We start from the raw sequence: 12814 nt of genomic DNA, 5'->3' as shown, positions 1-12814 counted from the left end.
AGATAAACATAAACTAAAGCATATTTTAGCATTAGAAAAATGTATATTTTTTTTGTTAAAAGTAAAATCTTGTAGGCAGAAATTAGTTTTTCTTGTTTAATTTTAATGTCAACTTTATCAGAAAACTAGAATTACAAAAATATTTTAAAATTAATCGTTGGAATAAGAAAAATTATAGCATTTAAACATACAACTGAGAGAAAAGTCAGAAAAAGAGTTATTTCCCCTTTGCATAGATAAAATATATAAAAATTTGGAAATTTAGAATAAAATTAAGTGCGAAAATATCTTGAACCTACCAATAATTCTAATTACATCCATGTGATTATATTAACATAAAATATATAAAACAATCTTGCACAATTTTTAAAGAATTCAAAGTTTTACAAAAAAGTGTGACGTCACAGAACACTGGATCTACTTTAAGGTTTAATCTTTTAAGCTCAATTCTCTTCAAGTGTTTTCAAACTAACAACGTAAAATCGATAACTCGTTCTTGTTATCCATCAAAATACACTTATAATCAAGGCGAGTTATTTTTCTTTGATAAAACAAACAACAAAATGTCTGACTATTTGGAGAATAATTTTTTCATTGTTCCTCGACAACACCGAATTAGAATGCATGTATATGTAAGCTGCTGTCCCTGGGAATAGTAATCTCAGTTTTGTAATCACAGTCAATAAATAGGTAGTATACATATAAAATGCATGCCGTGATATATTTTCTGGTTGACACTCTAGCAAACAACATCATTTCTTTATACCTTGTCTGTTTTGTACTTGCAAAAGGTAACATGTATTATTGTCCCCGCTAACAAAAAATATGAAGGTAATTTACCGCTTAACATTTTCACCTACCAGATTAAGACTAGTTCGTTTACAGATTGGAAATAAGGATATGACGTAATGAATATGGTTATACAAAGTGGGTTATTTAATTCAAAACACTGCCTTACTTTACAGCCTCCACCTTCCCTCCCCCCAACGAACCCACGAAATAAAAATAGCTCAAAAAGTAGTTTCCAACATTCTAAAACAAAACGTTATTCCCATCATTTCAAAACAATGCTTTAAATTGGTAATATTTGATTTCAATTTAAATCTAAAAAAGACATGTTTTATAGGCAATTAGACTTAAAAGCAAACTTATTATAATTTGATTTATAATGCAATCGATAAAGTAAATTGCATTACAACGTAAGATGCCTCCAGATACCTCACGTTTCGTGACAACGACAGCTAAAATAAGATGTCAGCGAAAATTGATTGTTTCTGGACAACATTTAGTATAATACTGTGGTGTCATTAATATATAAAGGTATCAATTTTCGTGGATAAAATGAAGATCACAGTTTCAAGGATACTGTAATTCGTGGCCAATGACCCTATCAATACAAAATGTTAATTGAAATTGCACTTCAATGAACATTTTATTTCGTGGATCAAATTATCAACGAAATCCACCAAAATTGGGATAATGTTGGAAGACTACATCGCCAATGGAAGTAAACAATATATAACGACCACAGTTTGTACAAAATAAATGGTCTGATATTCTTTACTATGGTATCATTTTGAATTTTTTGTGAAATAAAGGAAATCCACCAAAGGAAAATTTAAAACTTTTAATTTATAACTATTTTTCAATTAAATGCACTTTTAGTCACACTTAAGTCTATGAACAACGCATGTTTTATTAAGATATAATAAAAATAACTTGAAATTCGTACAAATTTCTTTGTGACTGAATGCATTAACTTTCTTTGTATTAAATTATGAAATAAAATATAACACATTCATCTCAGATATTTTGCCAAATTACTTTTTTCGTTTTTTTATCAAGGGAAGACAAATCCTCAAAAAAAGTTAAAGGTGCAAAATGACTGGGTTTTTTAAATGTTGTTGTCAGGTGAGTTTGAATCATTTAACATTCGTATTTATCTAACAATAAATACTTAATCAATTTAAAATGATTCAAAACCGTTAAATATCCCTTCATTATTATAGACAATGAAGGCAAATGTAAAATGTTAATCTATGTTTTATTTTGTTGGCGAACGTGGCCACGGCCTTAGGACTGCCGTATGTAAAATGGCTAGCCCTATCATTAAAACATTACATTATGCATTACATTATAGATTACAGTATGCATTACATTATACATTACATTATGTGTTACATTATACATTACATTATGAATGTCAACCATTGATGACCATTATATCATCCATCACTCATTATGCAACATTAAGACAATTAGTCAACATTATACATTAAAGCATCATGCTCATTATACATTATGACATTATACATTACATTATTGGCTAAATGATTTTGAAAGATAGACAAAACAATACTGGTACTGGGAACAGATACTCAGTATCATTTTGCTATCAAATCTATAAAACCAAAAGCGTCGCGAAAAATCGCCGATAGACAAAACAATACTGGTACTGGGAACAGATACTCAGTATTATTTGCTATCAAATCTATAAAACCAAAAGTGTCGCGAAAATTCGCAAAGAATTGAAATTACAATGTCCAAGTAACACCAGTATTTCTTCCAAGGCCGTGACGATGACAGGATCTCAGGACTGAGGTGTCCTCCCGTCTTTGCAAAGTTCAACACACAGTGTCTAATATAATAACAGACAATCATCTATTGGAGTATTCTGGTAGGAATCTGAAAATATAAATAAAACTACGGCAGAAAGCGTTATTAAAAATGTACAAACGTAGTAGTTTTAATATTGACTATTATTAGAACGTGGCGTGGGTAGGTGGGATTTTTCTTCACTCAGTCTACCCAGCTGATCTGTTTACAACCGTTGTAGAATGTGACGCAATGAGAAAAAAGTATGACGTCACAATGTATACGGGGAATGAAATTTCCCAGATTTATTTATAGTACAGTTAGGTTTGTTCATTGCTATAATAATCTGATTTATTTTTCAAAAGAAAATAAATTTTATTATTATAGACAATGAAGGCAAATGTAAAATGTTAATCTATGTTTTATTTTGTTGGCGAACGTGGCCACGGCCTTAGGACTGCCGTATGTAAAATGGCTAGCCCTATCATTAAAACATTACATTATGCATTACATTATAGATTACAGTATGCATTACATTATACATTACATTATGTGTTACATTATACATTACATTATGAATGTCAACCATTGATGACCATTATATCATCCATCACTCATTATGCAACATTAAGACAATTAGTCAACATTATACATTAAAGCATCATGCTCATTATACATTATGACATTATACATTACATTATTGGCTAAATGATTTTGAAAGATAGACAAAACAATACTGGTACTGGGAACAGATACTCAGTATCATTTTGCTATCAAATCTATAAAACCAAAAGCGTCGCGAAAAATCGCCACATGGTTGTTCGAGTTATGCGAGAACAACCACCGCCAATAACATTGGAGGATTAGCGACGCTTAGTACACTGGCCGTGTTCCACGTTCGCCATTAAAAGAGCAGATTTGTTGCAATGTACTTTGTAAATTGTAGAGTAGTATGTCATTTCCAAGTTCAGTTAAATGAACTCCGTCTTTTCTGAATAAGCCATAAGAATCCCATGCGATTTCTGGATAGCTGATGTAAAAACCATCATTTTGTACAAACAATTTGCTCATAAAGCTGTTAATTCTTTTGGCAGCAAAATTTTGAGATTTTACATTATTGCTATAACGCCACGAAGATCTAGGAAGAATATGAGACCAACCAAGAATGGTGTTTGGAAGCCTGGTCTGAATTCTTTGAAATATTTCTTTCATTTTTGTACGTAAGTCAAGAAGAGGAACATTACCAATATCATTTCCCCCACAGTGAATAATTAAAATATCAGGAGAAGGTTCGTACCTCAACAGCAACTGAATTCGAGGGAACAACTTATTCAACGTTAAACCGCCCTTGCCCTGCCAAAGGATGCGATAATTTTGTCGTTGAAGTCCTAGATGAGCTTTCTCTTCAGAAAGGCAAGCGCGTTGGAAAGCCCACTTGATAATAGATGAACCTATTATCCAAATGTTCCTTTCTTGACCTATATATGATAACAAATGTGTATATAAGGAAAAAACAAAAATTCTTACTGATTCGAATTTTTTAAATTCTAATGTAGCTTTTGTACGCATTTGATGACCATCTACCTTTTTTCATAATTTCTGATTCAGAATGACCTTTTAAAAAACTATCAGAAGCAGCCCCTATTCGAAAAGAGTGGGAAGTGTAGAGTGAGCTTGAAAGACCTATGATATCTATTGATTTATTCAGTACTGACGTAAACTGATAGCGCGTAAGTGGACTGCCATCCATATGAATAAAGAGTTGCCCACCAATATTTGGCCTGACTGACAGATATCTTAGTAAAAGCAAAATAGGGCAAATAGCTTGAGTATCGGATTCAACCAACTGAATTGATGAACCTTTTCCTGATTGGTCGGTTTTCGAAAACGGAACAGTAAGCTTTAATAGTTTCCTATTAATTGATTGGTCGTTGATTATCTGTATGTCCTTAATACCAATAATATGGTGAATGTTATTGGCATTGTTCCTTGTAAATTCACCTACTCTCAAAAAGGCATGATATGCCAAAGAAAATGCAGCACAAAATAGGAAGGTTTCAAAATTAGATGAGCAAACATAGCTTGAACTTGATATGAGCTTTTTTAAAATATCTTGAGTTATAGGCAAACGTTGGTCAATTGATTTGCGTGAACGTTTAACACCTTCTAAAAGTTTTCTAACTAGGAAGTATTTTGTACAATCGTTGGTGCATAAAAGTTTGCATTTGAAACTTATTCCAGCTAGATATGATGATATTGTACTATATGCTAAGCCTTTCAGGGACATATGAGCAATGAAAACACATAAGTGGGAAACTGGCGGACCCCAAATGTCGGAAAAACCATAGTCTTTTCGAAAACTTGAAAAAATTCTTAAACTATTATTGTATGAAATTTTTGTGTTTGTGGCTACAGAGTTTAGTGTTAGCAGTTCTATTTCAGCTCTGATATCATCCTCGTGAAATCTTCTGGAATGGGCAAAGGATGAACGTCCGCTTCCGGTGCGAGCGATCTGAACCTTGTCCACTGTTTACGAGAAATAGAATCGGCGATTGAGTTATTACAGCCACTTATATGCCTTGATTTGAAAAAAGTATTATTAATCATAGCATAAAGAACTAAAGGGCGAACCAATTGCATTACTCGTTTCGATTTTGATGTCTTCTTGTTGAGAATTGCCACTAAAGCAATATTGTCTGTATGAAACATAATTTTCTTATTGTGGAAATGGCTTTTGAATAGCATAACTGCCAAAACTATTGGAATAAGTTCTAAAAAAGTAATATCAGATATAATATCTGTGTTCTGCCATTCATGAGGCCATTGGAAATAAGCCCACTGACCCTGTAAATAAACGCCGCAGCCAAGTTGTGGATTACCTGCACTATCCGTGTATAGGTGAAGGTCAAAATCGGAAAGCCAATTTATTTCTAAAAAATTTAAGCTTCCGTTAAATTGTTCAAGAAAGCTAAGCCAAACACGAAGGTCACTCTTCATACCTTCATTGACCCTTATGAAATGAGATGGGTGCTTAATACCACACATAGCGTCACAGAAACGACGGTTAAAAGCACGAGCTGCAGGAATTGCCTTGGCGCAAAAATTCAAAGTACCTACCAGGGACTGTAAAATTTTTAGTGTTATTTTGGATTTGCCCAAAATCTGTGATATACTGTGCTTCAAAGCAATTGTTTTATCCTCCGGTATACTTATAACCATCTTTTCTGTGTCGATTTCTATGCCTAGAAAAACCAATGACTTTTTAGGACCAACTGTTTTTTCCTCTGCTAGCGGAATTCCAAAATCTCTACAAGTATTCTGAAAACTTGACATTAATAATTTGCACCCTTCAATATCTTTGGCTGCAAAAATGAAATCATCAAGGTAATGCCTTAATGTATCTTTACCTGTTTTTGTTATTGTCACCCATTCTAGAAAACTAGCAAATTTTTCCCATAGAGCACAACTTATCGAACAGCCCATAGGGAGGCACATATCATAATAAAACTGATTGTTAAATTTAAAACCTAACAACTCTTGGTCAGCTGGATGTACGGGTAATAAACGAAAAGCTGACTTCACGTCCATTTTTGCAAGAAAAGAGTCTGTACCTAAGTTAGCAATCATTTCTAGAACCTCATCAAACGGTGTGTAATGAACCGTGCAATAATCTGGGTCAATGAAATCATTCACACTACTTCCTTCAGGGAATGATAAATGATGTATTAAACGCCAACCCCCATCTTTCTTAGCAACAATGCCTATAGGTGATAATCTAAAATTATGCATAGGTACTTGATCGAATGGACCTGCAACACGACCTAATTCAATTTCTTTGTATATTTTTTGTCTTACTTCATCTGGGTGCTGTTTGGTTGAAATTAAGTTATCACAGGTTGATGAAAAACGGGGACCAAAATAGTTGATTTTAAAACCGTATTTAAAGCCATCCCTCAACTCACTAGCATCCAGAGTTTTAGGATACAAAGAAAGGTAAAGATGCATATTACACAATTTAATAGGTGTTGTTCCTGGTTTTTTGATAGTTTGTTGTATGGGACTTTTTCCGTGAGCCACGAAAAAAGTGAGGAACGGGCTTGTCAGAGCTTGGTTGCGACATAAATGTTTTGTTGTTTTGATATTTTTCATGACATTTAGTTGCCGGGTGTTTACCAGAACATTTCAAACATGTATGACTATAATGACAATATTGTCGCATACAAAACCCCTTATTGTTAAAATCAAAGCATGCATTTCGCTGAGGCGATTGTTGCCCAGGCGCGCTTGATGGTGAATTAATATACAAAAGCCATAATTCTTGATCGATTTGGTTCCAGGGAATACAATCATTTCTTGCTTTCTTGATGCGAAATTGTCTATCATATTCCCTCCAACCAAATCCATGTGATCGACTAGCAGCAGTTTTTACATTTGCCATATATTTAAGCATCTTTTGTGCTTGATCGGGATGGGCTACTAAGTATATGCTCATGTAAATGAAAAAAGCATCTAGCCATGTTTGGATATCAAAAATTTTGTTTTGATTCACTGGTTTGAAAGACAATTGACCGTTATTCAAAACAATTTTGTTTTCCTGGTCATTAACTTGATGTCTATCTAATAAACTGTACAATTCCACGAATTCCCCCTTCATAATTTTTTGTTTTGTAGCATGAGCTACGTGCATGCCGAGTTCATCATTAACGCTAATTATAGCATTGTTAACATCTAAATCTAAATCTGCATTGTTTGAACGAACATTAATGCAATCAAAACTGGTACCTTCACACGAATCTGGCTGATGTGGGTTGATGATTGTTTCAATTTTTTGCTCAGAGTCCGTACTCGGGCCTGCCAGGGATTCCAAGTTGATTGCTGGTGGAGATTTTTCAATCGGTTGTTGGTTTCTTGAAACCACGCCATTATCTTCCCTCTGGGATATTAATGTCTGGATTGTCTGTGTCAATTCTGGGAGGATCATTTGAGATACAGATGCAGCTACTTCCTCGATGCTGACTCCGCTATTCGTCGGGTCTGTTTGGTCCGGTACGTTTTGAAGTTTGGACCTCTTAGTCCTACCCGGTAGGCGAGCTTTCCCGGCCAATTTCCTTTTTTCGGTCTGCCGAACATCCTTTGAATGGGAAGCCTGACGGGGCTGCATTTCAAACAATTTTTCTTCACTCAGTCTACCCAGCTGATCTGTTTACAACCGTTGTAGAATGTGACGCAATGAGAAAAAAGTATGACGTCACAATGTATACGGGGAATGAAATTTCCCAGATTTATTTATAGTACAGTTAGGTTTGTTCATTGCTATAATAATCTGATTTATTTTTCAAAAGAAAATAAATTTTATTATACATTGAATTCCTTAAAATTCGTCCGATCTCGGCGAAACAGAAATTGTCAAGGAACTGTTAGACGTGAAGGGATGGCATCGACTTGAATTATACAGTCTTTCATATGTAGTGAAGGCTATTTTTGTTAGGAAAATCCATTAATGTTAGTCGACGGTTTTCTTCGGTTTCTTCCCAAAGCAAGGGCAAATGAGTTTACGTCTGCCTGTAAAAAAAATTCAAATAAAAAATCAAGACGATTTGAGGATTATTAATATATTCTTGTAATTGATATTCTTTGTGAAACATATCTACCAGCAAACATCGGAGGTATTCTATTTAATATTCTGCTCGGTGATTTGCTTCTTAATTAGCAAAAACTAATCTTTGATATTTTACCTTTTGCTGTAATATAGGTCAAAAATTATTTACGTTAACTTATCAAAGATTTCCATTTTCTTTGAATTGATATAAAGATCTAATATGAATGACTTAACCTGTTAACATGACAATAAAAATGAGTAAAGGAGGATTAGATGATAACTTTAAGGTAACAAGAAGAAAAATAACGCTATAAGCACCAATCTTGCACGAAATGTTTTCATAATAAAAAGAATTCGTGCCCAACATTTTTTGAATTCATGTATAAGCTTTCCCGATATTGTTCTACAAAATGTAGAATAACCATGCAATCAAAAAGTGGAGAAATTCCGTATGCTAACCAGATTTAATGATTGACTTGTATATAATTTATAAATTCAGAAATTTTTTGTTTTGTGCGTTATATGAAAGCAGAGTCTAAATATCTGGTAAAAATTGTTAACGTAAAATAAATTTAGCACATGTTCATCATGAACATGTATCGCAGAATAAATACCGTCGTTCTAAAAGCAAATTTGACCAAGATATTAAACAAATATTGCTGTTTTAAGGTCAATATTATATTTATGATTTATTACCCGAGATATACAATTTTAACCGAGGTGAATACTTTGCCTCTCGGGAAGCTCAATCCTCGTTTTGATCGAACCCTTCCCTTCTCTTTCGGGAAATAATTGATTTATTATAAGATTCAGCTACGAATTCCTACCAACATATCAAATTGAGCAATGATTATAGTTTGAAACCACCACCGGACCAGTTGATAAATATGATATTTTATTGAACAATCTAATTCTTATTAAATGTAGAGAAAATAAAAAAAATATTGACATTCTAGGTTACGTGCAGGTGAATGCAAAGTTTTTATTTTTTTTTTTAAAGATTGTTAGATATCAGTTAGTTATAAAGCTATTAATTAATCAATTATAAAAAAGATAAATTAAGATGTAAGACACTTGACAGAAATGAATAACTGTAATGATATCCTTTCATTTAAAATGTACGTCTTTATTTAAATCAGTAATAGTTTTGTTGAATAAATGATGTGTTGTGTATAGAAACCTTAGAAGGAAATAAGATATATTCTTTATTATTTTTCTTTCCCCTTTTACATGTATTTATTGAACAAACAAAACAAGAACGGTTATCAACATTTACAATTAATTTGTGGAAACCTCGGAACAAATAGTCTATTTTCCTGGACACAATGTATTACATCAAATTTAAAACCTAAACAGAATGCACAAATCTAACAACATTCCCTCATTTATTAGATTGAGATAAAACTATGCGTAATTATCATAACACAGATACAGGTAAATATGAGTTAAACTTTCTACGCGATATATAAAATATTAATAAACCCAGATCTACGATTAGCATATTGCAAATTTTCTTATAAAATCTACAGATATTTTAATAAAATCACCTTTTGTTTTCTAAAAATGATAAAAAAACCATGGGAGTCACAAATATCATTTGTATGCTATCCCAATTGTTTATGTAACATTGGAAAGGTATTTAACGCATTGGTTTCTTTCTGACATTTATTGTCAAGTCAGGGCTAAAGTCAACACCGAATATGAAGTCATTTAATATTGTATGTTTAGGTTTGTCGTTTATTTTGTATTTGACTTCACATTTAGCTGATGCCTGTTCTTGTGCAAGGTTGCCCGTATCGAAAAATATCGTCTGTGGATCGTCATATGGTAAAGAATAGTCATTTAAGTTATCGACAGTATCGCTTAAAATGACCAACATTTCAAAATAGATTTGCAATAATTCCCCTTCATTTTTATGATCTTTTATTTTGTAAAAAAAAATATCAAATTCGCACTTCTCTTAAAAGAATCAAAGTAAAAGTTTTATTTGTTTACATAATATGATAATGCACACTTCCTCTTGATTACATGGTGTTTTATTTGATTTTCTGTATTCTACTGTTGAAGCAATTAAAGCAAAGGTGTTGAGAAAAGAGAGAGATGTTATTCAAGATGGTTTTCCCGGTTTCCAGCAAAATGTTTTTGTTTATACCGTGAAGATATTCAAAGATTTCAAGGTATCGACTTTTTACATGTAGACAACTTGATCCTCGGTTATTTACATCACTGTTTGAAAGTTGCGTAAAATAGATAACTGCATGTTTTGTATATATTGCAACAAATCAGAAGTCTATGTAAGTGGACTGTTAGAAGATGCACATGATATATCAGTTTTCTTTGAAAAGATAAAATATGTATATTTTTAAAATAAAGATAATTAATAAATTTATGTACATGAATATACTAGTAATCTGTTTTAAATATACAAAGTAAGACGTTTTTAAGTGTTAATTAATTCAATCCTTGTTTCATTAAATAGAATGCAAATAGTTACCTTGGGACACAGAAAATTTACACTGGAGAAAATTCGGCAGCTTGTGGAGTTAATTTAAAACTTAAAGAAGTCTACCTTTTGACAGGTGAGTTAGTTTGATGTCTCATATGTTGCCCTCTAAAAAAATGAATTTCAGTAAATAAAGTTAAATAATCATCCGCTCTTTCTTGTACTTTAAATGCTAATTCAAGAGTATTCCTATCTAATAATTGTCTGTAAATTGATGTATGTTAACACATTAGTATTTTGAAATCTAGGGAGCATTAGAAATAAGAAGTGGTGGATAGAACTCTGCGGTGGTGGGTATCAGGAAACTTCAACCTTAAGTGCATTTCAAAAAAGAGCTTTAAAACGCGGAATTTACCAGAAGAACTGTGACTGTCAGGTATCAATTTAATTATTATAAAAACTATTATCATAATTAATCAGTGTAACATAGTGTTTGTACAAAAAACACTGTTCATTAAGAAATATAATCCTATGTCTTTCTACTTGTTGAAATTCTTTTCGATGGCAATAATCTAGATACAAAATTGATTTTGTGATATTCATTTTATTGTATTGATTCAATGAGAACGTTATTTTGTAGATGCTGGTAAGGAATTCACGTAAAAATGTTTAGATAATTAGGTAGAAATATTAACTCCGACTTGCCAAACTAGGTTGTATACACGTTTTTTCCTATTTCTGCGATATGCTGCTTCATTTGATGTTAGTTAGTTAATTAAGAAAACAATTTTTTAATTATATAGCGTACTCATTTTTTGGAATGCATTAAACGGGAACATACTGCTCTACAGCAATGTTCTTATACATTAGGATTTTTGAAATTGTACAAAACAGTATTTGATTAGAAAGTTTATATATTCAAAAATCCAATATTGAGACCTAGAAAATATTGATAGCTTTAATCAATATAGACATCTTTTATCCGGAGGCTTTAACAGGGACTTGAACAAATTTGATTTCTTGAAGAAAAAAAAACCCAACAAAAAACAAAACAAAATAAAACATAAGCCAAAAAACCCCCCTAAAAACAAAAACAAAAACAAAACAAACATTCCCCCACCAATAAATAGTTTGAATTTATATTTCTTTATTACAGACAAGATACTGTGGTGATTCCCAGAGCGACCCGAAATGCTCAGCTCAAGAAAGGAATGAATGTTTAGTCACAGAGAACAGTGACTGTTTCAGGAAAAACAACGCTTGTGTTAATGTTTCTGGAAGGTGCCAGTGGCTAACCCAGGCTTGTCAAGGAAGTCCATATAACCCAGGGAAATAAAAACATATATACCTTTTTTCCTGTTTGCTTTCTTTAAAATTTGAATATGAAACTGTCCAAAATTAAGTTGATAATCAAGTATTGTAAGGCAACCCCGAATTTAATCGATTGTGGGTATAATGGTTTATTTTCAATGATGATGTATAGTGAAGTGTAAAGAAGGCTAGCTTTTTAAAAATCCAAGAATATCAGCCAGCGGATTATCAATTTTAGGTCAAAAGTGAATACATTATTTTTAAAGAATAGCAAATATATAGTTATATTTACATTTTCCAGTGTCTTTCCCTGTGATAACACTACGTATCTATTTTGTACTATATAAACCATAATACAAATGACGCAAACTTTCAGCGCCAGCGGCGTTTGCTTATTTATATTTAAATATTTAATCGTACGATGGCTTTAAATTATATATAATATAAGTAATAAGCTAAGGAATCATTCTTTGAATATTATGAGGTGATAATTTCGGTCGGGGTGAGATTTAATCTATCATAAAGCCTTTCGGGCTTTATTGGATTTGATCACCCCCACCCCCGACCAAAACTATAACCTCATAATACTCAAAGAATGATTCCTTGTTCCTTATTTCAAAACAATCATGTTATGCGGAGATACATTAAGCCTGCCCACACACTTATTTTAAATGAAGGTATCGAGACGTCCTGTACATGTTGCAGTGTACAAGCATATACCAAAAACAATTATTAAGCAACTTTGCAACTGTGCATGCTGTTTTAAAATATAACTTTGCAAAGATTGATCCCATCATTTCATGGCCCCTTTCCACAAACCAGTCTGACCATATATTTCCTCTCCAATCTCACTATGAGATTTTGTG

General features: G+C 32.5%; 3 protein-coding genes across 3 annotated transcripts; 1 reads left to right on the top strand and 2 right to left on the bottom strand.

Moving 5' to 3' along the window:
- Positions 1-2023: 2023 nt before the first annotated feature.
- LOC128158845 (uncharacterized) lies at positions 2024-7771 on the bottom strand. The gene is made up of 2 exons (XM_052821814.1): positions 7378-7771; positions 2024-4073 (listed from the first exon to the last, which is right to left on the bottom strand). The coding sequence occupies exons 1-2, from the start codon at positions 7754-7756 to the stop codon at positions 3469-3471; spliced, it is 984 nt and encodes a 327-aa protein (XP_052677774.1). The 5' UTR covers positions 7757-7771; the 3' UTR covers positions 2024-3468.
- Positions 4170-7897, bottom strand: LOC128158844 (uncharacterized). The gene is made up of 2 exons (XM_052821812.1): positions 7764-7897; positions 4170-6296 (listed from the first exon to the last, which is right to left on the bottom strand). Exon 2 carries the CDS (start codon positions 6220-6222, stop codon positions 5029-5031), a length of 1194 nt encoding a protein of 397 aa, XP_052677772.1. The 5' UTR covers positions 6223-6296; positions 7764-7897; the 3' UTR covers positions 4170-5028.
- Positions 7898-9894: 1997 nt separating this feature from the next.
- Positions 9895-11975, top strand: LOC128158865 (uncharacterized). The gene is made up of 5 exons (XM_052821840.1): positions 9895-10021; positions 10262-10371; positions 10674-10773; positions 10946-11073; positions 11794-11975. Exons 1-5 carry the CDS (start codon positions 9895-9897, stop codon positions 11971-11973), a joined length of 645 nt encoding a protein of 214 aa, XP_052677800.1. The 3' UTR covers positions 11974-11975.
- Positions 11976-12814: the final 839 nt, after the last annotated feature.

The sequence above is a fragment of the Crassostrea angulata genome, chromosome 8 (genome assembly GCF_025612915.1).
Source record: "Crassostrea angulata isolate pt1a10 chromosome 8, ASM2561291v2, whole genome shotgun sequence".
Classification (NCBI taxonomy): Eukaryota; Metazoa; Mollusca; class Bivalvia; order Ostreida; family Ostreidae; genus Magallana; species Magallana angulata.
This window is presented reverse-complemented; position numbering and strand designations above follow the sequence as displayed.

Coding starts and splice junctions, on each gene's coding strand:
- LOC128158844 (XM_052821812.1), bottom strand. CDS start 6,222: ATGATTGCTAACTTAGGTACAGACTCTTTTCTTGCAAAAATGGACGTG.
- LOC128158845 (XM_052821814.1), bottom strand. CDS start 7,756: ATGCAGCCCCGTCAGGCTTCCCATTCAAAGGATGTTCGGCAGACCGAA. Junction 4,074..7,377: donor TCAGCCAGATTCGTGTGAAG/GTACCAGTTTTG, acceptor TATCATATATAG/GTCAAGAAAGGAACATTTGG.
- LOC128158865 (XM_052821840.1), top strand. CDS start 9,895: ATGAAGTCATTTAATATTGTATGTTTAGGTTTGTCGTTTATTTTGTAT. Junction 10,022..10,261: donor CGTCTGTGGATCGTCATATG/GTAAAGAATAGT, acceptor CTACTGTTGAAG/CAATTAAAGCAAAGGTGTTG. Junction 11,074..11,793: donor AGAAGAACTGTGACTGTCAG/GTATCAATTTAA, acceptor TCTTTATTACAG/ACAAGATACTGTGGTGATTC.